Source organism: Eubalaena glacialis, chromosome 11 (assembly GCF_028564815.1).
Source record: "Eubalaena glacialis isolate mEubGla1 chromosome 11, mEubGla1.1.hap2.+ XY, whole genome shotgun sequence".
Classification (NCBI taxonomy): domain Eukaryota; kingdom Metazoa; phylum Chordata; class Mammalia; order Artiodactyla; family Balaenidae; genus Eubalaena; species Eubalaena glacialis.
The window spans coordinates 75,308,986-75,336,509 of record NC_083726.1 but is presented as its reverse complement, the minus strand read 5'-3'; the positions used below and the strand labels follow the sequence as shown (position 1 = coordinate 75,336,509).

The 27,524-nt window shown below is 36.7% G+C and overlaps 1 protein-coding gene across 7 annotated transcripts in view; it reads right to left on the bottom strand.

Moving 5' to 3' along the window:
* The window catches only part of KIF21A (kinesin family member 21A), a 174,235-nt gene that overhangs the window by 68,917 nt on the left and 77,794 nt on the right, over nt 1–27,524 (bottom strand). For all 7 annotated transcript variants that reach the window (XM_061205892.1, XM_061205886.1, XM_061205888.1 and 4 more), the window contains exons 2-6: nt 5,376–5,598; nt 5,063–5,245; nt 3,531–3,680; nt 2,455–2,589; nt 1,783–1,950 (exon numbers count right to left, since the gene is read on the bottom strand). In XM_061205892.1, coding sequence (XP_061061875.1) covers nt 1,783–1,950; nt 2,455–2,589; nt 3,531–3,680; nt 5,063–5,245; nt 5,376–5,598 — 859 coding nt within the window. The remainder of the gene's footprint in view (nt 1–1,782; nt 1,951–2,454; nt 2,590–3,530; nt 3,681–5,062; nt 5,246–5,375; nt 5,599–27,524) is intronic.

Below are 27,524 nucleotides of genomic sequence, written 5' to 3'. Positions count from 1 at the left end.
ATGAAGCCATGGCAGAATTGAGAACATTTGTGTTTGGTTTTGTTTTACATTTGTATTTTCAAATATAAAGTAAACTTGGAGCTTTCCACATAACGACTAAAAACTGACACCACTCAAAATTTAATGCCATATATATACCCATAATTCACAAATACTTAAACTTCTATGCAGAGATTTTCTTTAGAAATAGAAATGTTATAAGATTGATGACTTCTGACCATTCCTAGTATTACCAGAGCATCATGTTGTATACCCCACAAAACTGCCAATTCATATTGCAAATTCTTCTCCTCAACTCAATGAAGAAACAAATTGTTTGCTAGTTTAACAGTTTCATAAACTTTCTTGTTGTACTATAGCTTTCTCATGGGAAAACAAAATTTCCTTTAACCACAATAAAAATATCAGTATGATATCTCTGAACAAGGTATTCCTAATGCAAGTATAGCCCCACTTAGAAATTCAATGAATCTATGTGCTAAGCATCCAATATTTAAAAAACTAAGTCAAATTACAGAACTGTAATAGCACCCCCTACTGCTTTTCCTACTGTCACTGAACCAGCACCTACAGCATAAGCATTTTCCTAAATGCTGGTCACACTCGCCTTCAGTAACGCAAAACCATGTCTTTGTTAGGGCCAATGGATCCTGCAGCGAGTGCATCAGCATCACACTGTGTCTTAGTCCCCCTTTTCCAGAGTCTGCAATTTTAACCACTGACCACACTGAATGAACCTCTACCACGTGTCTGAACATGCTTCAATAGCCTGAACAGGAAAACAGAGCAATAGCTTTTGTCTTTTCCGGACAGCACAAATGTAAATACCACCATGATTTTATCTCCTAAGAAATTCAAAACAATACACAAAGTCCAGGATCCTGGTCGCTCACTTCTTTTAACACATATTCAACTATATGGTGGGAGCATCAAGATGGGTAGTTGGGAAGGCTGGCTCTCTCTAATCAGTCTCAGTTGATAATTCCCCCACAGAAGGGTTGCAATCATATAAAAGTAAATAGTGGGCAATAAACAAAAAAATGACCATATGCTTGGAGCCCCTGCTCTAGGAAGAAAGGGAGGGAAGCAAAGCAGAAAACACCTGTCCTGATGCTGTCAGCATCACAGAAATTTAGGACACCATTACTTTTAAGCAGGAACAACGAACCAACTTTTTAATGAAATCAATAGGAAGAAAAGATTTATTACATAAAAATGTGGTTCTAAAACGTTTTCTTCCATATAATAGAAGCTTTAGGCTAACTCAAACACAAGGTGTTTTCCAATCAAAAACACCACTAGATGGCATGGTATTAAAGTTAATTCCTAATACAATCTAGAAAAGTTCTCATTTTGAAACTATCATTACTAAAAAACATTTGATTGTAATTTCCAAAATAAAGTCTGTCACATAATGTTAGCAAAAAAGCTACTTTGAAAGTGATCCCATAAAATGTTTAATATTAAAACAGTAAACTTGTGAGAAGAATTTTTAAATCATTTCTATTATATATATGCATAGATTATTTTATGCACACATCATAAAATTTAATCCAACTAAATTTTTACACATGAAGAAAATTTGCAATGTGAAAAGGAGAAAAAAGCTGACAGCCTGAGGAGGTCAAAATTCAATGCATTACTCCTAAGTTTACAGCAACTTTCATTTCTCAGCTCAGTGCATGAAGGATTTCCACTTGGGTATTATATATTACAAAAGGGAAAAGGACAATAAAATAGCCCTGTTATATTCTCAGCACAAAGCCTTAGCCTTAGTCTTACAAGTCCACAGTTGATGGAAATGCCTTCTTTTGCCCTCTCGCCTGTAGCTCCAGTACGCTTCAGTCTTTCTGATCCTGCCAGATCAACAAAATGGAACTTTGCAGTCAGAGTTTCAAATTCATTCATCTGTGATGATTCAGAAATCACCTTATTATCAGTTGCACTTTCCTGCAATTGAGGAAAATAATTGAAAATATTTTATTAATGTGACACTAAATATTCTTCAATCCCACATCCCACCTTGCCCTCAGTATACATATAGCCAAGTATAGGCATGTAGCCAAATAAATATAAGTACAAAAATGCCTGCTGCAATTAGAAGCTTAGACAAAGTTAGGTCAAAGAAGGTCAAAACCTAACTGTTATCAACTGAGGCTTTGCCTGTGTTGAAGAGAAACTTGTAGCATATAGCCCTCAAAAGCAAACGGTCCCAAGTAATGACATCCATTACCATATGGCCACAGCATACTTTCTGGCTATTGCAGACATATATATTCAATTTTTAATTTTACATGGTTGGTCAGCTTTAGCTTAAACAAGATCAGGGACATCTCAATTGGAAAAGGAATGATTAAACAAACTAAATTTGGCACAAATGTTCTCTTTGAATATTTTCATGGATTTTACAGAAATGAAATCTGAAAGCTTAAAAAATTAGAACCAATAACTCACAGCATCTATTTGGGGACACATTCTGGTTTGACACAAGTGAATGGTAAAAATGGCATGTGAACGAGAGCTCTGAACATTCATTTGGGTACTAGCAGTGGTCCGGGATAAAGCACCCAGCTTCAAACACTGCATCATCTAGAAAAGGGAAAGAAAGAGGGGTTTTACTTGAACAATACTTAGACTAGGTCCATATAATCAGAAATCTGAGCTACTGGTTAAAATCCACCATATTAAGGATGTGAAAGATAGATCTTCTTATTATTTTATTTACAGGCACTTTTTGAGCTGAACTTCTCAGTATAATAGTGTTGGGTTTTTTTTAAATAGGAGAAAATACTGAGATTCCACCGTTTGCCATTTGCTGACATTTGCAGCTTCTATTTCAAAACTATTAGAGTAGAACACTTTGGAACAAACTAAGCAATAACTGGAATTACTCAGGCTCTTCTGTATCTTATTTTTTGTAACTTTTTTTTTTTGGTCACTCCACGTGGCTTGTGGATCTTTGTTCCCTGACCAGGGATTGAACCCAGGGCCATGGCAGTGAAAGTGTGGAGGCCTAACCACTGGCCTCGCAGGGAACTCCCCATTGTAACTTTTCTCATGTCTCTCTTTAGGAGCCATGATACAGGCCTACGTATGTCACAGCAAAAAGTACAAAAGGACTGTGGCCTCATCCTTCACTTAAAATTATCTAACCCTCTTTTTCTAGGTGTGAAAGAAAACTGTACATAAAATGCCTTAGATTCTTTTGATGTTACAATAAATGCACTGACTTTATCGTAACTGTTACCTTTTTAATAATAAAATTCTGGAAAAAAATGAAGAAGATTTTAACTCCATGTTACACTCAAGGATACAAATTTCATATCATGAGCAGCAGAGCTGACTATTAAATAAAGCCAAACATGCTCTATTTTTTTTTCCTGTGGCCGTGCTGCGCGGCTTGCGGGATCTTAGTTCCCCAACAAGGGATGGAACCCATGCCCCCTGCAGTGGAAGCGTGGAGCCCTAACCCCTGGACCACTAGGGAATTCCCCAAACACGCTCTATTTTAACTATAACATAAATGTCACCTCGGACTCTGTAATCACTGTACGTGTTGTGACGCCCACAGTATAAATTCCTCCGGCTGAATCTTCATGAATCCTTATATTTGATTTTTTATTTTTTGCATCAATATCACGAGTGGTATCAAATAAGTCAAGAACCTCTTCGTTATACAACTATCAAAAAGAAATATTATAAGTTTAATGTTAGCAGAAATTGCCTCATGGCTGTAATAACACATATTGCATGTTATCTTTCAAACATATCTTAAAAGTTCTTCCAAATACATATATTTCTTCAAACTAAAACATAAAAATGATCACAAATACAAACAAATGCCAGATTTCTTTACAAGGGTAAGAACAGTGAAAGACCTAATCATGACTAATGAGTTAAAGACTAGCTAAAATCATCCACTAATCCTTTGTAAGAGATAAATAAATATAAATAAATACAAGCAAATACTAAAAAATATGTATCAAATGTAAACAAATCCTAAGCTTAGAGAAGTTTTTAATAATTTTTACTACTTGAACTAAAAATATATTTTCTTTTGCCCTACAACCCTTCTTAGTGTGCCTAAAAATAAATAGTATTTTTGCAAGGTCGGCAATATAGTTTCTGTATTAATAGAGGCTGACAAGATTGTGCTACCACCTTAGAAGAGGATGCATACAACTATTTTTCTATCAATATGCTTAAAGTCACAATGCCTAATAACATTTGGAGGGAGAAGGGGAAGATTGAAGAACACCGTTTCTTCCCTTTTTCCATCACTAGTTACCTTTCTTTTGGTAGAAACACATAATTATATTCTTGGTTTTTACTAAATTGGAATGCCCATTAAAACCAGCAGTAAGATAACTGATGTTAATTTGAATTAAGTTTTCTATTTTGTGCTATATAATGCTGAATAAAATGTTTCATCGATTATCAAAATGATTAGCTCTGGTGATTGAGATTACAATTAGACTAGAACACTCTTTGGACCAAGTATACAGAATTATAATGGCACTGTCCACCCAAGTGTAACACTGCTCAAATCCTAGATGTCCTCTTACTGGTATGTCCCTCCCATCAGCATAGACTTCCCTAAATCCATACCTGCCCCAACCTTTGCACATTGCATCAAAACATCTGCCTATCCTTGTAGGAATACCAGCTTCTGCCACCAGATTAGTGCTACAGCATCAATCTTATTATTCCTCACAATCTCCCCCTCCCTTTTGGTCTCAGTCACTGTGTTCCCAGTACTTTGTGAGCCTGCCTACATTACAACAGTAATTCTCAGATAAAGAAAAAATCTGAAATAAACAATATTAATTGTTTTACTCTGTGGACACTGGTCAAATGTTTATAATCTTAAATGCCAACAAGTAAGGAATACTTATAACCTATTATCTCTTGTTGCTATTACCTATAACCTAATGCTAATTTACTCAACATTTACTGAACACAATATGCCAAGCAATAAAATGGAAGCGGGAGTATAAAATCATAGGGCTATGGTCTTAAGAATAAGATTTAAAGGAAACTAATGACACAATTAGACTATTACCTCTAAGAATTGGGCATTCACTTTAAAATCTGGAGGAGGAAGTCCATTTTTAATGGAAGTGTGTTTTTTTTCTTCGATACTCTTGAAAAGGTGTTTAACAGCACGAGAAATAATACCCTGTTCTTCCTCAATGATGTTAACGTCAAATCCTGTTCCCATTGTGTATGTTTTGCCAGCTCCAGTCTGAATAAAAGAACAGAGAAAAATGGATGCTTGATCTTAATAACATAATCTCAAGTGACAGCAGTGAAAGTGCAATTGAATTGACGCTTCTGAAAAGTTACAGCTTCTATGAAAATAATTTGGTACTTACTTGTCCATAAGCAAAAACTGTAGCATTATATCCCTCAAAACAACCTTCAATTAGTTTTTCTATACACTGAGTGTAGATCTGCTCTTGCTGGGAGTCAATGTCAAACACATAATCAAAAGTGAAAGCTTTATCTTTGCCTAGGAAGACCTGAGGTTCTCCGGGTGTGACAGATGTACAAATATGGCAACCTTCAATCCTTTCTTTGGCAAGCTGTGGTCTTATTCTGTGAGAAAAAAATCAGGAAAAAATAAAATAAAATAAGACAAAATAAATGGAAAAAAACTGAAGAAGTAGGATTTTGAAATTCCTAGCAAATCTTTTAAAATCACTAATGTAATCTAGTACTTACTCCTTGAGTTGAAACGTTTAAATAAGTTAAATTATACTGTCAATTTCAATATGAGTTACTTAATCCCCCAAAAAAATCATGAACAAGAGTAAAATTAATCTTAAAATTAAATATTTTTGTGGGTGAATACCTTTCCTCAACTCTATAAAAGACTCAGTTAAATAAATTAAACTACCAAAATGCTATTTGTTGTTATCTTTATTTTAGATTTCTTCTCTTTATTTCCAGAGAGGATGATATCCAAAAATGAGAAATTAAGGACATGGTATTTATCTTGATGCCTTTGACTCACCTTTTTTGCAAACTCTTCACTAATGGTTCCCAAACTTATTTGACCATAACCTTCTGTTAGCTTAACATGTTTAAGTATAATCACACAACATACAATACGAATGAATATATATATTCATTTGTAAATATATGCATGTACTATATTGACTTGTCATATATTATGACATACACAAAAGCAGAATTGTGAAAATAAAGAAATTAAAAATAAAAACAAATAAAACTTCTAATATTTTCTCTCCAAAACCACTGAATCATCATTTACATCTTCTAGGGTGTCCTCTGTCCACTTGGAAGACCACAGCACTATACCTGCCCTACACCCAACCCTCATCTACTTCAGATTCTAGGACCTTCCTCTTTTGCCTTATCTTCCTGATTTCAAGGCCTGTTTTTCAAAGAAGGAAAGTAAATATGGTGATATGTTACTAACAGAACAAAGCAAAATCTGGCCCTATTCTACTCACTCCATAAGCAGGACCATCCTAGACATACACGTCACTGACTTAACAGTACTTAGGTATTTTAGAGGTTCCTATTTGCCATGGAGAAGGAGAAGCAGTTTACGGAAGAAAGTAAAGACAACCAGTAATGGAAAATATAAAACGGTACAGAGAGAAAATAGAAAGGATTTTAAAGGGATCTTATTTTCTGAGATACAGAAACAGAGATCTATAGAAGTAGAACGAGTTCATCTATTTGTTAGAGATAAAGCTAAGCCTAAGTCCAGATCACCCGAGTTTTAATCCTTGCCAGTTCTTCAGGGTGGAAGGTCAATGGAAGGATAGGAAAGGCAATACTGAGAAGTGACTGAATTTCTGTAATCCTGGTTATCTTAAACAGCATTCTGTACTAGCAAAGAAGTGTTAAGTAAAGAATATATTTATTTATGTAATTTCCCCTTCTTCTGTGATAATGTTTTTCTTCCATAAAGTCTTCAACTTCATTTACTTGTTTTAATGGAATGCAATAATCAATGTGGAGCTGGCTAGGTACTATGGAAAGAGTGATGAAGTGGCCTTTAGGAGACTTGGATTCTACTACTTCTCTCACTCCACAGATATCATGTGGTCTTCTCTCAGAGCTACAATTTCCTCACCTGTTGACAGAAACTATCATTTCCAAGGTTCCTTTCAGATCTAATGCTGAGAGAAGAACACTATATTACAAAATGGGAAGAGGAAAATAATATTTATATACTGTTATAAAGATAAAATGATATTATAACAAATAAAACAAATGGGTTTCTTACAAGAAGCTACATCCATGGACTATAAAAACAGCCCATGGTAGTAAGCAGCTTTGGCTTTCTGGCTCCACATTTTCTTGATGAGTGGTCTTTCTCAAAGTTAATATTCCCTTCTTTCCAAACTTCCCTTCTCCTGTCTCACTTCATCCATTCATGGGGATAAAAATCATAAATCCCATCCTCCTCAGGAGAGTCATGGGGAGAAAACCAAATCCCCCATCCTCCTTGGAAGAATCACCATCCTGTCTGTTGGAAAGCTAGAAACAAGAGAGTAAGCCTCAGTTATTCCCTCTTCCCTATTCCATCCACCTAATCTATCTCTAAGAGCTATTAATTATCTTGGAAATAGCTCATCATTTTGTTTCCTTCCTCATCAATACCACCCTAATCAAGCCACCATTATCTCTTACTTGGATTATTGCAAAAGTCTCATCACCAGTCAGCCTGCGTCAAATCTTGCCCCCACCAATCTGTTCCACAGATTGCAATATCAGTGATACTTGTAAAATATGAAGTTGATCACTACCTTGCCTAAAACCCTTTAGTATATCCTTAAATCGCTCTATAATCTCCTCTTGCCATGGTCCATCTTTGCATCAGAGGATTTTAGTTAGTGATGGTGGTGGTGGTGATGGTTTATTTTTAACAAGTTTCACTAACAAAGTGTGCTCTCTCTAGCCTCTATGTCTTCAAATATGCTTTGCTCTTCTCCTGGACACTCTTCCTTCTCAATTCGCAACTCCTTTTCCAGCCTGAACATCTCATGTTTTCGACCTCTGTTTAGATTTCACTCCTTTAAGAAGCTCTCACCTAACTCTTTGCATTCCACCGTAAAGTCATATCTGAGCCCAGGTTGTTCTGTCTCCTGAAAGCTACCTCATTTACACCAGGATTCTGCTCTCTCCCTGATTTATAGCTGTACTGTGAAGTTTAATAAATTCCATGTAATAATAAAGAAAAACATAAAAACAACTATCTAAATGAAAATGACTACTGTTTAAAATCAGTGCCTCATTAATTTTAAGTAAATGATTATAACCATGGGCTATTAAAATACTAAGCTAATTTATTTGGCTATTAAAATACTTTTAATTTCTACATAAAGAATAAGTACTATTTGAATTGCAGATATTACAGCCAATTTTAGAATGCCAATGTCACTCAGAACTTAATCTCCTAACCTCTAAGGAGGAGTGCATTTGAAAGACGGGTGATATGCAATCACACCGTCTGCATGGGTGGGGAGACAAAGTGGCTTTAAAAACCAACAAGATGGGTGGAACCCTTTTCTACTGGATGCAGGCAAGGGCAATTTCCCAGCAGGACTAAGAAATTCCCACCTAGGAGGGGATGGTCTCTGGCACATGCAGATAATTGGAAGCTGACTACATTTCAAAGTTTAGAGATATATTCACCGTCTCAATTCCCCTTCAAAAATTCAGATTTTAAACTCTCCAAATCCTTAAATTTATACTAAAATCAAGAATTCTCAGATGAAGTCTTAACCCAAGCCAATTAACCTGCTTTAATGATGTAAAGAGTTTGAAATTTACATAGCTACAAACTTCAATTTAAAAACTATAATTTGATGTTATATATAGACAAAATATAACAACCTCCCGGGAAAAAGAAGACTAAAACTAAAATCTGACATTTATTACTTTAAAAATTTAGAAATATCTTCTTTCTTAGTATTTTTATATAAAAATAAGAACATTAAACATACTCATCTAATCCCAATACTAAGAAATAATGAGGGTTAACATTTCAGTTAATACTAAGAAATAGTAACAAAGCCTTGCAGGCTTTTTAAAATGTGTAATCATACAACTAGATATATTTGAAAGTACCTCTTAAAGAAAAACAATTATGCATAAAACTTATGTCATAAATATTTAGGATAAGATATTCTAATATTACCCAGCAGTATTATATTATAAAAGCCAATAACAATGTGGGTTCTATCTACAATAGTAATTTGCTAATGGAGATGGGGTTTTTTAAAACATTACAATGGGGCTTCCCTGGTGGCGCAGTGGTTAAGAATCCACCTGCCAATGCAGGGGACACGGGTTCGAGCCCTGGTCCGGGAAGATCCCACATGCCGTGTAACAACTAAGCCCGTGCACCACAACTACTAAGCCTGTGCTCTAGAGCCCGTGAGCCACAACTACCGACCCTTTGTGCCACAACTACTGAAGCCCGCACACTGCAACTACTGAAGCCTGTACGCCACAACTACCGAAGCCTGTGAGCCTAGAGCCCGAGCTCTGCAACAGGAGAAGCCACCGCAATGAGAAGCCCGCGCACAGCAACGAAGAGTAGCCCCTGCTCACCACAACTAGAGAAAGCCTGCGCACAACAACGAAGACCCAACACAGCCAAAAATAAACAATAAATAAAATAAATTTATTAAAAAAAAGTTACAATGGAAATGAATGTAGGTAGGATGAGGCTGTTATGGAAAATAGTGACAGTTCCACTAGATAATGTGCTTTTTTCCTTAGCATAAGGTATGTAACCTTTTATCCTTTGTGGACCATTGACCAATAGGGTGGGATCTGAAAGGGAAAACCCATGAAGTCATACAGAAATAAATGTAATTTGTTATAACTAGTTTGAGAAGGTTGAAGGTTTGAAACAGAATATGATACAAACTGTCAATTATTCAGATTTAAGATAAAAGGATATGAACAAATGTTGTATCCATTTTCTGAATCTTTCCACCAGCAGAAAGCAGCCATTTTGTTTCTGTTCTCACACTCTATTGAAACTGCTTAGACAGAAGGCATCAATGACCTTTTTATTTCCAAATACAATGGACCCTTTTTAGTCTTCATCCTACCTGACACATTTGATCCTATTTACAACTTGTAGGGGAGGAAAAATCTTCTTCCCTCTATCCTTCTAGATTCTCCTGTTTGGGACCTTGTTAATTAGATTGACAAAGCAGATTAACAAAATAAAAACAAATAGAAGTTTATTAACTCGCGTATCAGGCATACACATGGGAATATTCAGTGACGAGTAAATGAAAGAGTGGTTACAACTTGGATTTATATAGCATCTTAACAAAAAGAAGAAGGACTTTGAGTTTCTAGGACAGCAAATTGTGGGAATATAAATATATGTAGGAACTAATGGAAGATAGGGGCTAATTAAGTAAGGTTTGTTATGTAGGATACTTTCATGCAGTCTCTGGTAATTAACTTCTGTCCTTCCTGGTAGAGAACAGAGGCAGAATACCTTTATAAAAGCTATGGGCTTTTAGGCAAATATCTGCTTCTTTTAATTGCTTTCAGCTCAAAACAATCCTTACGTCATATTATGGGGTGGCATTTTCTGCTACCCTTCAAATACCGTATTTCTCAGCAGTTGGCTTTTGTGACATTCCTTTTTTTTTTTTAACTGATTCTGATTTCTGAACTCATCTTTTCCTTTTATACCTCATATACCAAGTTGCCCCCCAAAAATGTCAGAGTATTTAGCATGGTATCTAAGATTTTCCTAATTTGGATTCTGCCTGCAATTCCACTCTCAAATCTAGTTACACTCAGCTACATCAAACCACTGATCATTTCTTGATCAACTTGTATACTTTCATTCACCATGCCAATGTACGCGGTTCTCTCTCTGCTTGGAATGCTGGACTTCCACTTCTCTGCATAGAAACTTCATTGTAATTCTTCAAGACCTAGCTCAAATATCTGTACATTTATAAAGCTTTCCCTTCCCCCCACCCAACTTGAATTAATCTATGCAATTTGTACAAGATTTTAGAATAATAGATATCAAATTGAATTCTTATTGATCACTAGTAAATGAATTCTTTGAGGACTGAGAATATATCTTATTCAATCATAAAAGTAATTCAACAAATGTTACTGACTGACTCCTATAAACTGCTCTAGTTAAAGGGGAGTAACAATCCAATACTGGGCACGTGATTATCAAAATAATCTAACTTTTGCCCCATCACTTTACTCTGTTACTAGAAACTTGATCCTGAGCAACCATTTAACAATTTTATGTCTTAATTTTCTACTCTATAAAATGAATATAGGAGTCTGGATTTAATATTCCTTAAGTTCTTTCTAACTTCAAACTCTATTTTAATTATTCCCTTAGGAAAAGCAAAACCCTGACTTAAAAGAGGTATCAATAAACAACCTTTTACTTCTGTCACAACTTATATCCACCATTAGTTACACCACTCATCCACATTTCCTTATAGTTCCTATTATTCTCTTCAGTTTTTATAGCAAATGCTACTGTGGCCATAGGGACAAGGAACATCCTTTATGAAAACATTATTATGGCTCTTTGCAGTGGCAGTATCTAGTGAAGACTAGAGGAGAGTCTGAGACTAAGACCAGTAAGTTTCCTTAAACTGGGCCCTGTTATCTGTTCTCTGCCTTCATAATAACCATAACTGGATTTAGTAACTGAGTATATCAAATAAGCTACAAGGACTAGTTGCAAGATGTCCTGGATAAGACAGAAAAATAAGATAAGTATATCTGGGGGAAAAGGGGTTCCTTTTCAGCTAGAATTTAAGTCATGATACAGTAAAACTATATTTAAGGTCTAATTCTGCCACATATTATTGGAAGAAGCATCCCACCATGAGACCTGAGCATCCCTGCACATCCTTGCTGAGTATGCCAAGAATGCAAAACCCTGACTACTCTTTTCATGGATCACTTCTCAAGGTTGCATTTGCAGCAAGCAACCTTTAGGGATAATGTCTTCCACCTGACAAAGAGCTGGCTTGCTTCAGCAAACCAATGGAAACAGTGAATAAACAATAAAAACAATGAATCCCCAAGTCCAGTGTTTCTTTTTTTTCTTCCAGTTTCATTGAGATATAATTGACATACAGCACTGTATACAAGTTTAAGTTGTACAGTATAATGATTTGACTTACATACATCATGAAATGATAACCACAACAGTTCAGTGAACTTCCATCATCTCATATAGATACTAAAGATATATCAATAGATATTAAAGAAATAAAAAATATATATTTTTCCATGTGATGAGAAGATTGGTGTTTCTTGATATGCCACTGCTTGCACAGCAACCATGTAATAGTTCTACCTGCATTGCCTCCTTTGGATTAAGGGGGCGGGGATGGGGAAGCAGTTCAAATCAACATGAGACTCATGATGCTTACTGTACTGTGAGTAATAAAAGTCCTTTGCCTCCAACTCAGGAGTCCTGTGTCTTCTGCCACTACACATGAAACAGTGAAAGACTAGCTTGTTAACTTGTAAGTAGGGTAAAATCTCAGACTCTGCACAGGTCTTAACACATACTGTGACCTTTGGCAAGTCACTCTCTTAGCCTGTTTCCTTATCTATCAAATGGTAACAGTCACTACATCCACATCACAGCATCCTGAATAAATCAGATAATGTGTGGCAATGAAAGCCAATATAGGTATAAAGTGTTGTCGTTGTTGTTGCTGTTGCTGTTATAGCACCACTTGAAAATTCTCCAAGTCGGTTCCTTCATAAGGCACGTTAATATCTTAAATCCATCTGGGCCTTCCAGCATGTTAAATAATCATGATTTACTCTTTGTCTTTCCAAACTATTGTCATATCTTTCAAAATACCCTTTGGGTATGCTGAGTCTTTAGAACAATTAAATGTAAAACTGTTATGTCAGAAATAGAAGTATAATACAACAGTGAACATACCTAGATATATGTGTACATATACATACAAATATATATACACATTGCTATGCAGAGATAATCAAGCTGAATAATGTTATACCTCCATTTGCAATGAAAAGTCATAATCCCAAAGTTAACTCTTTTATAGTAATAAATAATCAAGCCTCATTATCCTGCTATTCATATCAGCACAGAGTACAATAGAAGCCAAAATGGGAATTTTTATTCTTTCAACAATTTTATCATTTTTACTATCTCCATATAGCCAGTAAGGAAATTTCATTCAGAATGGAAAAGAACCAAGTACCCGAGAAACAGGTTCTTTTAAAAAGCAGAATTAAATTGTTATGGCATATTTTGTCCTCATACTATACTAAATTTGATTAAACGCTAGTGACGAGAATTTTGACTAATAACTAATCAATGACTTGTAGTTACTGAAGGGATGTTGCTTTAAGGAAAATAAATAAATGCATATAAATAAAATTTATAACCTCCCAGGACTTGTGCAGACACCCATAATTTTTTTTTAATTAGAAAAGTAGCGCTAACATCATTCATTAACCTAAGTACAAAGATTCATGCAATCCAACCTATATTTCTAATTTAAACACATGCAGTTTTGTTTGTTTTTCCAGACTTTTTCATACACCCTCATCTCTCCTATCCCTCTGTTTCCTGTTTTATTAAAATCATCACAAGACATAAGCCTTTCTTTTGCTAGGGGATTGGTCAAGTTATTTTTATTTTTCCCTACGAACAAAAAAAGAATAAGACACAAAATATCTTCCTTTTTGCAGTTGGTCACTGCTAATCTCTTGCCCTGTTAGAAAACACCGCTGTCCTTAATCTACAATTTCATAGACATGACAAAATTTTCCATTACCTAAATGTCTTTGTAAACTGTCTCTTCTTTTTTTGCTTGAGTTATTCTGATCTCATCCCCACACGATTGTGGTAATTTTCTAGTTTACTCAATAATCTGACCTGATTCCCACTTTGTGTGGCTCTTTCACTTACAGCTATCTGTAACTAGCACACTTGGCACCTTGTTAACACCTTTGTTCTTCTTACAGGACACCAATAAATCTGTTCCCTGAACAGATCTTTTGCCTTTCTTTATCTCATTTGTCAGTAGATGGCCATTATATTGGACGACACATATTAGTATTCAACTTGATATCTTAATGTTAATTATATCTTACTAATTTCCTCCCTTCCATTTCTTAAAAGTTAGGGCACTTTGTCACCACAAATAAGTGGCTGCAATTTCTGTCCCTTGTTTGATTCTCTCCTAGTTCATTCCAGTTAGTAGACACACATTAAGAATCTGAACTGCCAACAGACACATGAAAGAATGCTCAACATCATTAATCATTAGAGAAATGCAAATCAAAACTACAATGAGGTATCATCTCACACCGGTCAGAATGGCCATCATCAAAAAATCTAGAAACAATAAATGCTGGAGAGGGTGTGGAGAAAAGGGAACACTCTTGCACTGTTGGTGGGAATGTAAATTGATACAGCCACTATGGAGAACAGTATGGAGGTTCCTTAAAAAACTAAAAATAGAACTACCATACGACCCAGCAATCCCACTACTGGGCATATACCCTGAGAAAACCATAATTCAGAAAGAGTCATGTACCAAAATATTCATTGCAGCTCTGTTTACAATAGCCAGGACATGGAAGCAACCTAGGTGTCCATCATCAGATGAATGGATAAAGAAGATATGGCACATATATACAATGGAATATTACTCAGCCATAAAAAGAAACGAAATGGAGGTATTTGTAATGAGGTGGATGGAGTTAGAGTCTGTCATACAGAGTGAAGTAAGTCAGAAAGAGAAAAAGAAATACAGTATGCTAACACATATATATGGAATCTAAGGAAAAAAAAAAAAATGAAGGTCATGAAGAACCTAGTGGCAAGATGGGAATAAAGACACAGACCTACTAGAGAATGGACTTGAGGATATGGGGAGGGGGAGGGGTGAGATGTGACAGGGTGAGAGAGTGTCATGGACATATATACACTACCAAATGTAAAACAGATAGCTAGTGGGAAGCAGCCCCATAGCACAGGGAGATCAGCTCGGTGCTTTGTGGCCACCTAGAGGGGTGGGATAGGGAGGGTGGGAGGGAGGGAGATGCAAGAGGGAAGAGATGTGGGAACATATGTATATGTATAGCTGATTCACTTTGTTGTAGAGCAGAAGCTGACACGCCATTGTGGGGCAGTTATACTTCAATAAAGGTGTTTAAAAAAAAAAAAAAGAATCTGAACCACTTTAACGCTCTACCTTCTATTCTAGAAGAGAAATTCTGACATGCTAGAGGAACTTGCTAGGCCATTTGTGGCCTTGCTGAATTATTTTCCTAAAAGATCAGGCACTGCATAAGTAATATGTAACACAAGTCCACAAAAAAAAATTCCCCCAAGTGGATCTTTAATTACAATGATGGTTGACGGGAAGAAACATATTTCTTCAAAACATTCAATAAAGAAACAGAACTAGCTGCTGGACAATCGTTAACAAGAAGACACTGGAACTCACCAATAAAGATACCCCACATCCAAACACAAAGGAGAAGCCACAATGAGACGGTAGAAGGGACGCAATCACAGTAAAATCAAATCCCATAACTGCTGGGTGGGTGACTAACAGACTGGAGAACACTTATACCACAGAAGTCCACCTACTGGAGTGAAGGTTCTGAGACCCACGTCAGGCTTCCCAACCAGGGGGTCTGGCAATAGGAGGAGGAATTCCTAGAGAATCAGACGTTGAAGGCTTGTGGGATTTGATTGCAGGACTTCGACAGGACTGGGGGAAACAGAGACTCCACTCTTGGAGGGCACACACAAAGTAGTGTGTGCATCGGGACACAGGGGAAGGAGCAGTGACCCCAGGGGAGACTGAACCAGACCTACCTGCTAGTGTTGGAGGGTCTCCTGCAGGGGGGGGCGGGGGGGGGGGAAGTGCTGTGGCTCACCGTGGGGACAACGACACTGGCAGGAGAAGTTCTGGGAAGTACCCCTTGGCATGAGCCTTCCCAGAGTCTGCCATTAGTCCCACCAGAGAGCCCAGGTAGGCTCCAGTGTTGGGTTGACTCAGGCCAAAAAACCAACAGGGAGGGAACCCAGTCCCACCCATCAGCAGTCAAGCAGATTAAAGTTTTACTGAGCTCTGCCCACCAGGGCAACAGTCAGCTCTACCCACCACAAGACTCTCCCATCAGGAAACTTGCACAAGCCTCTTAGATAGCCTCATCCACCAGAGGGCAGACAGCAGAAGTAAGAAGAACTACAGTCCTGCAGCCTGTGTGAAAAAAACATATTCACAGAAAGATAGGCAAGATGAAAAGGCAGAGGGCTATGTACCAGATGAAGGAACAAGATAAAACTCCAGAAAAACAACTAAATGAAGTGGAGATAGGCAACCTTCCAGAAAAAGAATTCAGAATAATGATAGTGAAGATGATCCAGGACTTCGGAAAAACAATGGAGGCAAAGATCAACAAGATGCAAGAAATGTTTAACAAAGACCTAGAAGAATTAAAGGATGAACAAACAGAGATGAACAATACAATAACTGAAATGAAAAATACACTAGAAGGAATCAATAGCAGAATAACTGAGGCAGAAGAACGGATAAGTGATCTGGAAGACAGAAGGGTGGAATTCACAGCTGTGGAACAGAATAAAGAAAAAAGAATGAAAAGAAAAGAAGACAGCCTAAGAGACCTCTGGGACAACATTAAAGGCAACAACATTCGCTTTATAAGGGCCCCAGAAGGAGAAGAGCGAGAGAAAGGATCCGAGAAAAGATTTGAAGAGATTATAGTCAAAACTTCTCTAACATGGGAAAGGAAATAGCCATCCAAGTTCAGGAAGCACAGAGAGTCCCATACAGGATAAACCGAGGAGAAACATGCCGAGACACATAGTAATCAAACTGGCAAAAATTAAAGACAAAGTATTGAAAGCAGCAAGGGAAAGATGACAAATAACATACAAGGGAACTCCCATAAGGTTAACAGCTGATTTCTCAGCAGAAACTCTACAAGCCAGAAAGGAGTGGCATCATATACTCAAAGTGATGAAAGGGAAGAACCTACAACCAAGATTCCTCTACCCGGCAAGGATCTCATTCAGATTCGATGGAGAAATCAAAAGCTTTACAGACAAGCAAAAGCTAAGACAATTCAGCACCACGAAACCAGCTCTACAACAAATGCTAAAGAAACTTCTCTAACAGGGAAACACAAAAGAAGAAAAAGACCTACAAAAACAAACCCAAAACAATTACGAAAATGGTCATAGGAAGATATATATCAATAATTACCTTAAACGTGAATGGATTAATGCTCCAACCAAAAGACACAGGCTTGCTGAATGGATGCAAAAACAAGACCCATATACATGCTGTCTACAAGAGACCCACTTCAGACCTAGGGACACATACAGACTGAAGGTGAGGGCATGGAAAAAGATATTCCATGCAAATGGAAATCAAAAGAAAGCTGGAGTAGCAATACTCATATCAGATAAAATAGACTTTAAAATAAAGAATGTTACAAGAGACAAGGAAGGACACTACATAATGATCAAGAGATCAATCCAAGAAGAAGATATAACATTTATAAATATATACACAGCCAACATAAGAGCACCTCAATACATAAGGCAACTGCTAACAGCTCTAAAAGAGGAAATCGACAGTAACACAAAAATAGTGGGGGACTTTAACACCTCCCTTACACCCATGGACAGATCATCCAAACAGAAAATTAATAAGGAAACACTGCTTTAAATGACACAATAAACCAGATAGATTCAATTGATATTTATAGGACATTCCATCCAAAAACAGCAGATTACACTTTCTTCTAAAGTGTGGATGGAACATTCTCCAGGATACATCACATCTTGGGTCACAAATCAAGTCTCACTAAATTTAAGAAAATTGAAATCATATCAAGCATCTTTTCTGACCACAACGCTATGAGATTAGAAACGAATTACAGGGAAAAAAACGTAAAAAACACAGACACATGGAAGCTAAACAATACGTTACTAAATAACCAAGAGATCACTGAAGAAATCAAAAAGGAAATCAAAAAATACCTACAGACAAATGACAATGAAAACACGACGATTCAAAACCTAAGGGATGCAGGAAAAGCAGTTTTAAGAGGGAATTTTAGCTATACAAGCCTACCTCAAGAAAGAAGAAAAATCTCAAATAAACAATCTAACCTTACACCTAAAGGAACTAGAGAAAGAAGAACAAACAAAACCCAAAGTTAGCAGAAGGAAGGAAATCATAAAGATCAGAGCAGTAATAAATGAAATAGAAACAAGGAAAACAATAGCAAAGATCAATAAAACTAAAAGCTGGTTCTTTGAGAAGATAAACAAAATTGATAAACCATTAGCCAGACTCAAGAAAAAGAGGGAGAGGACTCAAACCAAAAAAATTGGAAATGAAAAAGGAGAAGTTACAACAGACACCAGAGAAATACAAAGCATCCAAAGAGACTACTACAAGCAACTCTACGCCAATAAAATGGACAACCTGGAAGAAATGAACGAATTCTTAGAAAGGTATAACCTTCCAAGACTGAACAAGGAAGAAATAGAAAATATGAACAGACCAATCACAAGTAATGAAATTGAAACTGTGATTAAAAATCTTCCAACAAACAAAGTCCAGGACCAGATGGCTTCACAGGTGAATTCTATCAAACATTTAGAGAAGAGCTAACACCATCCTTCTCAAACTCTTCCAAAAAATTGCAGAGAAAGGAACACTCCCAAACTCATTCTATGAGGCCACCATCACCCTGATACCAAAACCAGACAGATACTACAAAAAAAGAAAATTACAGACCAATATCACTGATGAATATAGATGCAAAAATTCTCAACAAAATACTAGCAAACAGAATCCAACAACACATTAAAAGGATCATACACCATGATCAAGTGGGCTATATCCCAGGGATGCAAAGATTCTTCAATATATGCAAATCAATCAATGTGATACACCATATTAACAAATTGAAGAATAAAAACCATATGATCATCTCAGTAGATGCAGAAAAAGCTTTTGACAAAATTCAACACCCATTTATGATAAAAACTCTCCAGAAAGTGGGCATAGAGGGAACCTACCTCAACATAATAAAGGCCATATACGACAAACCCATAGCAAACATCATTCTCAAAGGTGAAAAACTGAAAGCATTTCCTCTAAGATCAGGAACGAGACAAGGATGTCCACTCTCACCACTATTATTCAACATAGTTTTGGAAGTCCTAGCCACGGCAATCAGAGAAGAAAAAGAAATAAAAGGAATACAAATTGGAAAAGAAGAAGTAAAACTGTCACTGTTTGCAGATGACATGATACGATACATAGAGAATCCTAAAAATGCCACCAGAAAACTACTAGAGCTAATCAATGAATTTGGTAAGGTTGCAGGATACAAAATTAATGCACAGAAATCTCTTGCATTCCTATACACTAATGATGAAAAATCTGAAAGAGAAATTATGGAAACACTCCCATTTACCATTGCAACAAAAAGAATAAAATACCTAGGAATAAATCTACTTAGGGAAACAAAAGACCTGTATGCAGAAAACTATAAGACATTGATGAAAGAAATTAAAGATGATACCAACAGATGGAGAGATATACCATGTTCTTGGATTGGAAGAATCAATATTGTGAAAATGACTATATTACCCAAAGCAATCTACAGATTCAATGCAATCCCTATCAAATTGCCAATGGCATTTTTTATGGAACTAGAACAAATCATCTTAAAATTTGTATGGAGACACAAAAGACCCCGAATAGCCAAAGCAGTCTTGAGGGAAAAATACGGAGCTGGAGGAATCAGACTCCCTGACTTCACACTATACTACAAAGCTACAGTAATCAAGACAATATGGTACTGGCACAAAAACAGAAACATAGATCAATGAAACAATATAGAAAGCCCAGAGATAAACCCACATACCTATGGTCAACTAATGTATGACAAAGGAGGGAAAGATATACAATGGAGAAAAGACAGTCTCTTCAAAAAGTGGTGCTGGGAAAACTGGACAGCTACATGTAAAAGAATGAAATTAGAATACTCCCTAACACCATACACAAAAAAAAACTCAAAATGGATTCGAGACCTAAATGTAAGACCAGACACTATAAAACTCTTAGAGGAAAACATAGGAAGAACACTCTTTGACATAAATCACAGCAAGACATTTTTTGATCCACCTCCTACAGTAATGGAAATAAAAACAAAAATAAACAAATGGGACCTAATGAAACTTAAAAGCTTTTGCAGAGCAAAAGAAACCATAAACAAGACGAAAAGACAACCCTCAGAATGGGAGAAAATATTTGCAAACGAATCAACGGACAAAGGATTAATCTCCAAAATATATAAACAGCTCATGCAGCTCAATATTAAAGAAACAAACAACCCAATCCAAAAATGGGCAGAAGACCTAAATAGACATTTCTCCAAAGAAGACATACAGATGGCCAAGAAGCACATGAAAAGATGCTCAACATCACTAATTATTAGAGAAATGCAAATCAAAACTACAATGAGGTATCACCTCACACCAGTTAGAATGGGCATCATCAGAAAATCTACAAACGACAAATGCTGGAGAGGGTGTGGAGAAAAGGGAACCCTCTTGCACTGTTGGTGGGAATGTAAATTGATACAGCCACTATGGAGAACAGTATGGAGCTTCCTTAAAAAACTAAAAATAGAATTACCATATGATCCAGCAATCCCACTACTGGGCATATACCCAGAGAAAACCGTAATTCAAAAAGACACATGCACCCCAATGTTTGTTGCAGCACTATTTACAATAGCCAGGTCATGGAAGCAACCTAAATGCCCATTGACAGATGAATGGATAAAGAAGATGTGGTACATATATACAATGGAATATTACTCAGCCATAAAAAGGAACGAAATTGGGTCATTTGTTGAGACGTGGATGGATCTAGAGACTGTCATACAGAGTGAAGTAAGTCAGAAAGAGAAAAACAAATATCGTATATTAACGCATGTATGTGGAACCTAGAAAAACGGTACAGATGAACCGGTTTGCAGGGCAGAAGTTGAGACACAGATGTAGAGAACAAACGTATGGACACCAAGGGGGTAAAACCGCGGTGGGGTGGGGATGGTGGTGTGCTAAATTGGGAGATTGGGATTGACATGTATACAATGATGTGTATAAAATTGATGACTGATTAAAAAAAAAAAAAGGAAAAAAAAAAAAACAAACAACCCAATCCAAAAATGGGCAGAAGACCTAAATAGACATTTCTCCAAGGAAGACATACAGATGGCCAAGAAGCACATTAAAAGATGCTCAACATCACTAATTATTAGAGAAATGTAAATCTAAACTACAATGAGGTATCACCTCACACCAGTTAGAATGGGCATCATCAGAAAATCTACAAACAACAAATGCTGGAGAGGGTGTGGAGAAAAGGGAACCCTCTTGCACTGTTGCTGGGAATGTAAATTGATACAGCCACTATGGAGAACAGTATGGAGCTTCCTTAAAAAACTAAAAATAGAATTACCATATGACCCAGCAATCCCACTACTGGGCATATACCCAGAGAAAACCGTAATTCAAAAAGACACATGCACCGCAATGTTCACTGCAGCACTATTTACAATAGCCAGGTCATGGAAACAACCTAAATGCCCATCGACAGATGAATGGATAAAGAAGATGTGGTACATATATACAATGGAATATTACTCAGCCATGAAAAGGAACGAAATTGGGTCATTTGTTGAGATGCGGATGGATCTAGAGACTGTCATACAGAGTGAAGTAAGTCAGAAAGAGAAAAACAAATATCATATATTAACGCATGTATGTGGAACCTAGAAAAATGGTACAGATGAACCAGTTTGCAGGGCAGAAGTTGAGACACAGATGTAGAGAATAAACGCATGGACACCAAGGGGGGAAAGTCGCGGGTGGGTGGGGGTGGTGGTGTGATGAATTGGGCGATTGGGATTGACGTGTATACACTGATGTGTATAAAACTGATGACTAATAAGAACCTGCTGTATTAAGAAAAAAGAAAGAAACACACCTCAGTAATTCCACTAAAGAGATTAAGTTTGTAAAAAGCCTAAGAACAATAAAGAACAGCAGTGTGTACCAGGGACAGGTAAGTATACACTTCTGTGAATAATAGAGATGGTGAGAAGAACTTTACTTTTTAATCCATTAATGATAAATCAGTTTTTTAAATTACTCAGAAATCTTATCCTCACCTGTGTAATTAGCTATGTGTCCTACTGCCTCATCTCTCTGTGGTCCACATGACTCAAGCTTTTTCTTATTCAGGAACAGCAAAAGATATGCTTAGACACATCTATTTTCAATTAAAATGCTTAAAGCACAGTGGATATAGCTAATATTTGAGACTGTGATTCCTAAACTAAGCTACTCAGTCTCTGGCTTGCAAACCAGTTGGAAGAGCAAAGATTTATTTCCCTCAAGTGCAGTTCTGCATTGGCTAATTAGGGAGAAAAAGTGGGGGGAAATAGGATGCTGAGACATTGTGCCATCTTCCTCTGAATTTCACTCCCAAGTATCAAATATTTTTATCCCCATGTTTCAACTAAGGATACTGCATGTTGAGAGAAGCTCTCTCTTAAGTGACAAAACTAGTATCTTTCACGGTTTGAGTACTAGATGTTCAGAGAACTACATTGAAATAGTGCACAGCAGCTAACAAAATAAAGGAAAAAGTAGCCAATTTCTGGATTTAGAGAAAAGTCCAATCCTCTGGATCCTGTAATTAATCCTTTTAGAAACTCTGGGGCTTTCTTCTTTGGCAGCTCTCCCAGAAATATAAAATTTTCTACTCCAAAAAGCTAAGGGAATAAGGAAAGGGGGTACTTTAAGTGATGAAATGTTCCACCTGCCTAATGCCCAAAATGCTCATAAAATTTCTGTTGTTGCTGGTGACTGTATGTGGTAGCATATCTATAATCCTAGGCCATCAGAAAACTTCATTGAGTCAACAAATGCCTGTGGAGTACCTACTATATGTCAAATAGTGTGTAAAGCAAGGACTTTAAAGACAAAAACAAAAAACTTGAAGAGGGTAGCCAAGGGAGAGGAAAAAAAAAAACAAAGATCTAGAAGAAAATTAAATATGTGCTCAATTGAATATTATATACAAGGGAGAAATGGAATAAAGATTAGCCAGAGGATAATGCGTAGGTACAGGAAAAGCTTCAACAGGAAATTATATTTGACCTAGATTTTGAAAGGCGATTAGAAGTTTCCAGGCTGAGAAGGGAGATAAGGTCAGTTCAGGCAAAACAAAGACAAAGATACTTAAAGTATATTTGTTCCTTGTTGTAACACAGCCTTTTGGAGTAGAAGCACGAGGATAATGAGTTACTAGAATTTAGGAATGTTTTATTAATGTTATGACACCACCTAAGTAGGCCTCCCAACTAAGACATTATCCTCTAAATGAACAACCTAGTCTTGCAGGATGAAAGATGCCACAAGCCATTTTAGAGATCTCTGCCAAACACTTTTTAGTTTTCCCCTCCAGATGTATTCTTCACTCATCTTCACCTTACCCTGTGCCCTAGGAGACTAACCGTCATGAGCTACAACAATGGGTTTCCTTGCCCTCAGCTTGCAGTAGGACTCACGAGTAGGACATGGTAGGGCAGGAGAGGAATGAGGTCAGGGTATTAATTCTCCTGATTCCTTCCCTGCCAGGTCCTGGTGTGGGCTGTATCCCTCTAACAAAGGCCACACCTCCGATCAGGACACCACAACAATAGGTGTCCCCCTACTATTGCTAACATCAGAGTACTGCCTCATCCTTTGTAGCATCCCTTAATGCTGCCCAACCTCTACAACACTCTCCCCAATCATCTTGTCTGAATGTATCATCTGTTTCCTGCCAATATCCCAACCGAATCAGGATTAGTCTCAGAAAAGGGCAACAACCCTTTTTCAGCACTACCACTGTCACCAATCCCTTTCACTCCGATTTCTGATATAAATATTGACCTAAAACAGAGAGCTGCCAAGGTCCCTACAATTCTCCAGCCCTTCACAAGCAAGTCATTAACCCATTCTCTTTCCTGAGAAGAGCTGGAGTTTGGGATATAAGTAATGGATGTTACTGTTAACTGTGTAATACGTAATAGCAAAGTTTAAAAAGCGTCATCTCTCTTGGTCAATAGAATTAGCATTTTTAATACTTACAATTTACAAGATTTAATTAACATTTCAGTTTTGTTTTTAAAACTTGAAGGAATGGTGGAAGAAAAAGCAAGAGGGGAAGAGTAAGGAGAGAAAAACCATCTCAGAATGACAGTATTGTGGTAATACTAATACTAATACTAATAGATGATATTTCAACTCTGAGATCAATAGGTTTCTAATACCATCTATTTTTCTTATTATACTCATCCTAGTTATATAAAGAATTTTCAAAAATATTCCTATAAAGTTTTTTTCAAGATGAAACTACTTGTGTTCTTGAGGAAAAGGGGAGGTCTCTTTCTATGCTTAATAATTACTATATGTTTATTAAACTCTCTCATCATGAGAAAAACTGGTATTATGACTTTATATAATGACAGTAGTACATCCTTTATCCCAAGTGTATATTACTTGTGTTTATAATCATTCTTTGGAAGGGAAAAAGACTTGTCATTTCAGCTCTGCTTCTTAGAAATGGAAATAATATTTTATAAGTATGATATTGTGTAGATGAAGATTCTGGTTATAAACAAACGAACATACGTTACTGATAACCAATTTTTACCATGAAGAAAAAATAATTATCTACCATAAAGACTAAAATAAGTCATAATTCTGTCATCTCTCAAGAAATCCAAAGTAAAGGTCAAAAACAAGGTAAGGAAAACCTATTTTTCTAAAGAAAGTGTGGTAGGTAGAGTTTTAAGATGATCTGCAATGATCCACAGCCATATTTAATTTTTGCCCCTTAACTGTGATAGAACCTGTAAATATGATGGGATATCACTTCCAATTCAGTTACTAACCAGTTGATTTGGAGTTAACCAAAGAGAGATCACCCTGGGTGGCCCTGACCTAATCAGGCAGGTGCACCTTTAAAAGAAGATGAAGCATCAGAGAGACAAGCTCCTGCTGGACTGCAGGAAAAGGGCTAATAATCATGTCTCGAACAGCCTACAGAAAGGGATGTCTTTAGGAGATGAAAGCAATCCCCTAACAATAGTTAGCAAGAAATGGAGACCTCAGTCACAAAATCACAAGGATCTGAACTCTGCCACCAACCTGAATGAGCTTAGCGGAAGCCAGTGAGAACTACGTGTGAAGTATAGCCCTGACTGACACCTTGATTACAACCTTGTGAGATCTGAGCAGATAATTCAGCTAAGATGTGCCTGGACTCTTGATCCACAGAAACTGAGATATAATAAATGTGTGCTATTAAAGTCACTAAATCTCTGATAATTTTTTATAAAGCAATAGAAAACTAATACAGGAGGATACCTTATTACTCTTTATTACACTGAATCCTACTATTTTAAGACCATAATCATTAAAACTACTGTTTACGCCAATTCTGAACACAGAATAGTCAGACGGGTGACATCTGTAATACTGCAATGACAGTAATAAATAAGTCAAAAAGCTCAATATAACAATAGGTTGTACCTTATAGCAGGCTGAATAATGGTCCCAAATTCCTGGAATCTTACATGGTAAAAGAGACTCTACAGATATGATTAAATTAAGAATTTTGAGATTATCTCAGATTATCCAGGTGGCCCAATGTCATCACCAGTGTCCTTATAAGAGGCAGGAAGAGGGAGATTTGCTATAGCAGAGGAATGTCAAAATGATACAATATGAGAAAGTCATTGCTGGCTTTGAATATGGAATAAAGGGCCAAAAGCCAAAGACTGCAAGCAACTTCTAGAAGCTAGGAAAGTCAAAGAAAGGGATTCTCCCCTACAACTTCCCAAAGGAATGTAGTCCTGCCAAACCATTTTAGGACTTCGACCTCCAGAACTATATACTACATTTGTGGGTTATTTTAAGCCACTAAATTTATAGTTAATTTGTTACAGCAGCAACATGAAACTAATTAACTTCATATTAACAATCTGTTCCTAAAAACATAGGTCAGTTAGGGTGACCATAAGATTTTACTGTCCAAACCAGGATACTTTTGAAAGGGAAAGTAGTACTATTAACCACCATACTAGGACAACAGTCATAAATTAGGACAGTCCTAGGAAAACTGAGACGTATAATCAGCCTACTCAAGGTACACTCATAGCAGAGAATTCAATCAAATTATAGAGGTGTACATTTCAGCTTAAAATAAGGAAAAAGCTTTTTAAAAATTAATCCATCAATAAACAGATGGATTGCCTTAGGAGGTAAGGAGGTATGCACATTAGCTACTGACAACAGATAGGTAGTACAAGTCCTCAAACCTGGTTGCATGGGAGAATCACCTGATATGTTTCAGTGTGTTTATTTCTTTTGTTTTGTTATATTGTTAATTCATATTGCCAGGTCCCACCCCAGACCTATTGAATCAGAATTTCCAGATGTGGGGCCCAGAACTTAAATTTTTAATTAGTTCTCCAAGTGATTCTAACACAGTGTCAGCCCAGTACCAAACTTTGGAAGCAGTGGTGAGCAGTGATATTTTTACTTTATTTTAGTAATGGACCCTCCCACTCTAGGGTCCTCATACACACACACAGTCAATACTTCTACTACCTGCTTTCCTCCCAAACACAATCTTAGTCCTGAAGCCCAATATGCAAAAAATATAAAAACGAAATCATTCCTACTAGAGGTATCCCAGGGATTCCTTGCCACTAGGCTCTCCACACACAGCAGCCCCTAAGCCTTCTCCATGAAATCCAGGGCTCCTCTGAGAACAGGCCTATGAAAACCAAGTGTCCACATTATTAGAGGCAGGCACCTTCAAGATGCCCATAGTTTGTTGTAACTACTCAGTGATGCAGCTGTCTTTTAAAATTATGTATTTGAAGTTTGTCTCTAATATATTAAGTTTGGGCTTTGTCATTCAATTTTGGAATAAATTACCTTTCTTTGGTTTTCAGCTCCTCTGCCTGAGGGTACTTCAAATTGGGGTGTGGTGGAGGGTGAAGAACCTATTTTTCATGACTCTCTTTAAAGCATGGCAAATTCAGCTTCTTATTTATTTGTATGATTTTATTTTAGGAAATGGATTTTGGGGTTCATAAAAGAAGTTTGAAAACCATTGTTGTAGAGGAAATTCCTGTATATGGTGAGAGATGAACTAGATGATCTTAAAGTTCCCTTCAGTGTCAGCTCTAAAATTCTAAAAACTTCATATTGTGATAATTCTAAGAACAATTATAGGTAATCTGGTTGCCAATAAAATAAAAACATTAATCATGTTTGTGAGGGCAAGGCTGCCCATATCTCTTAACTTCCAAGGACACTCTGTATT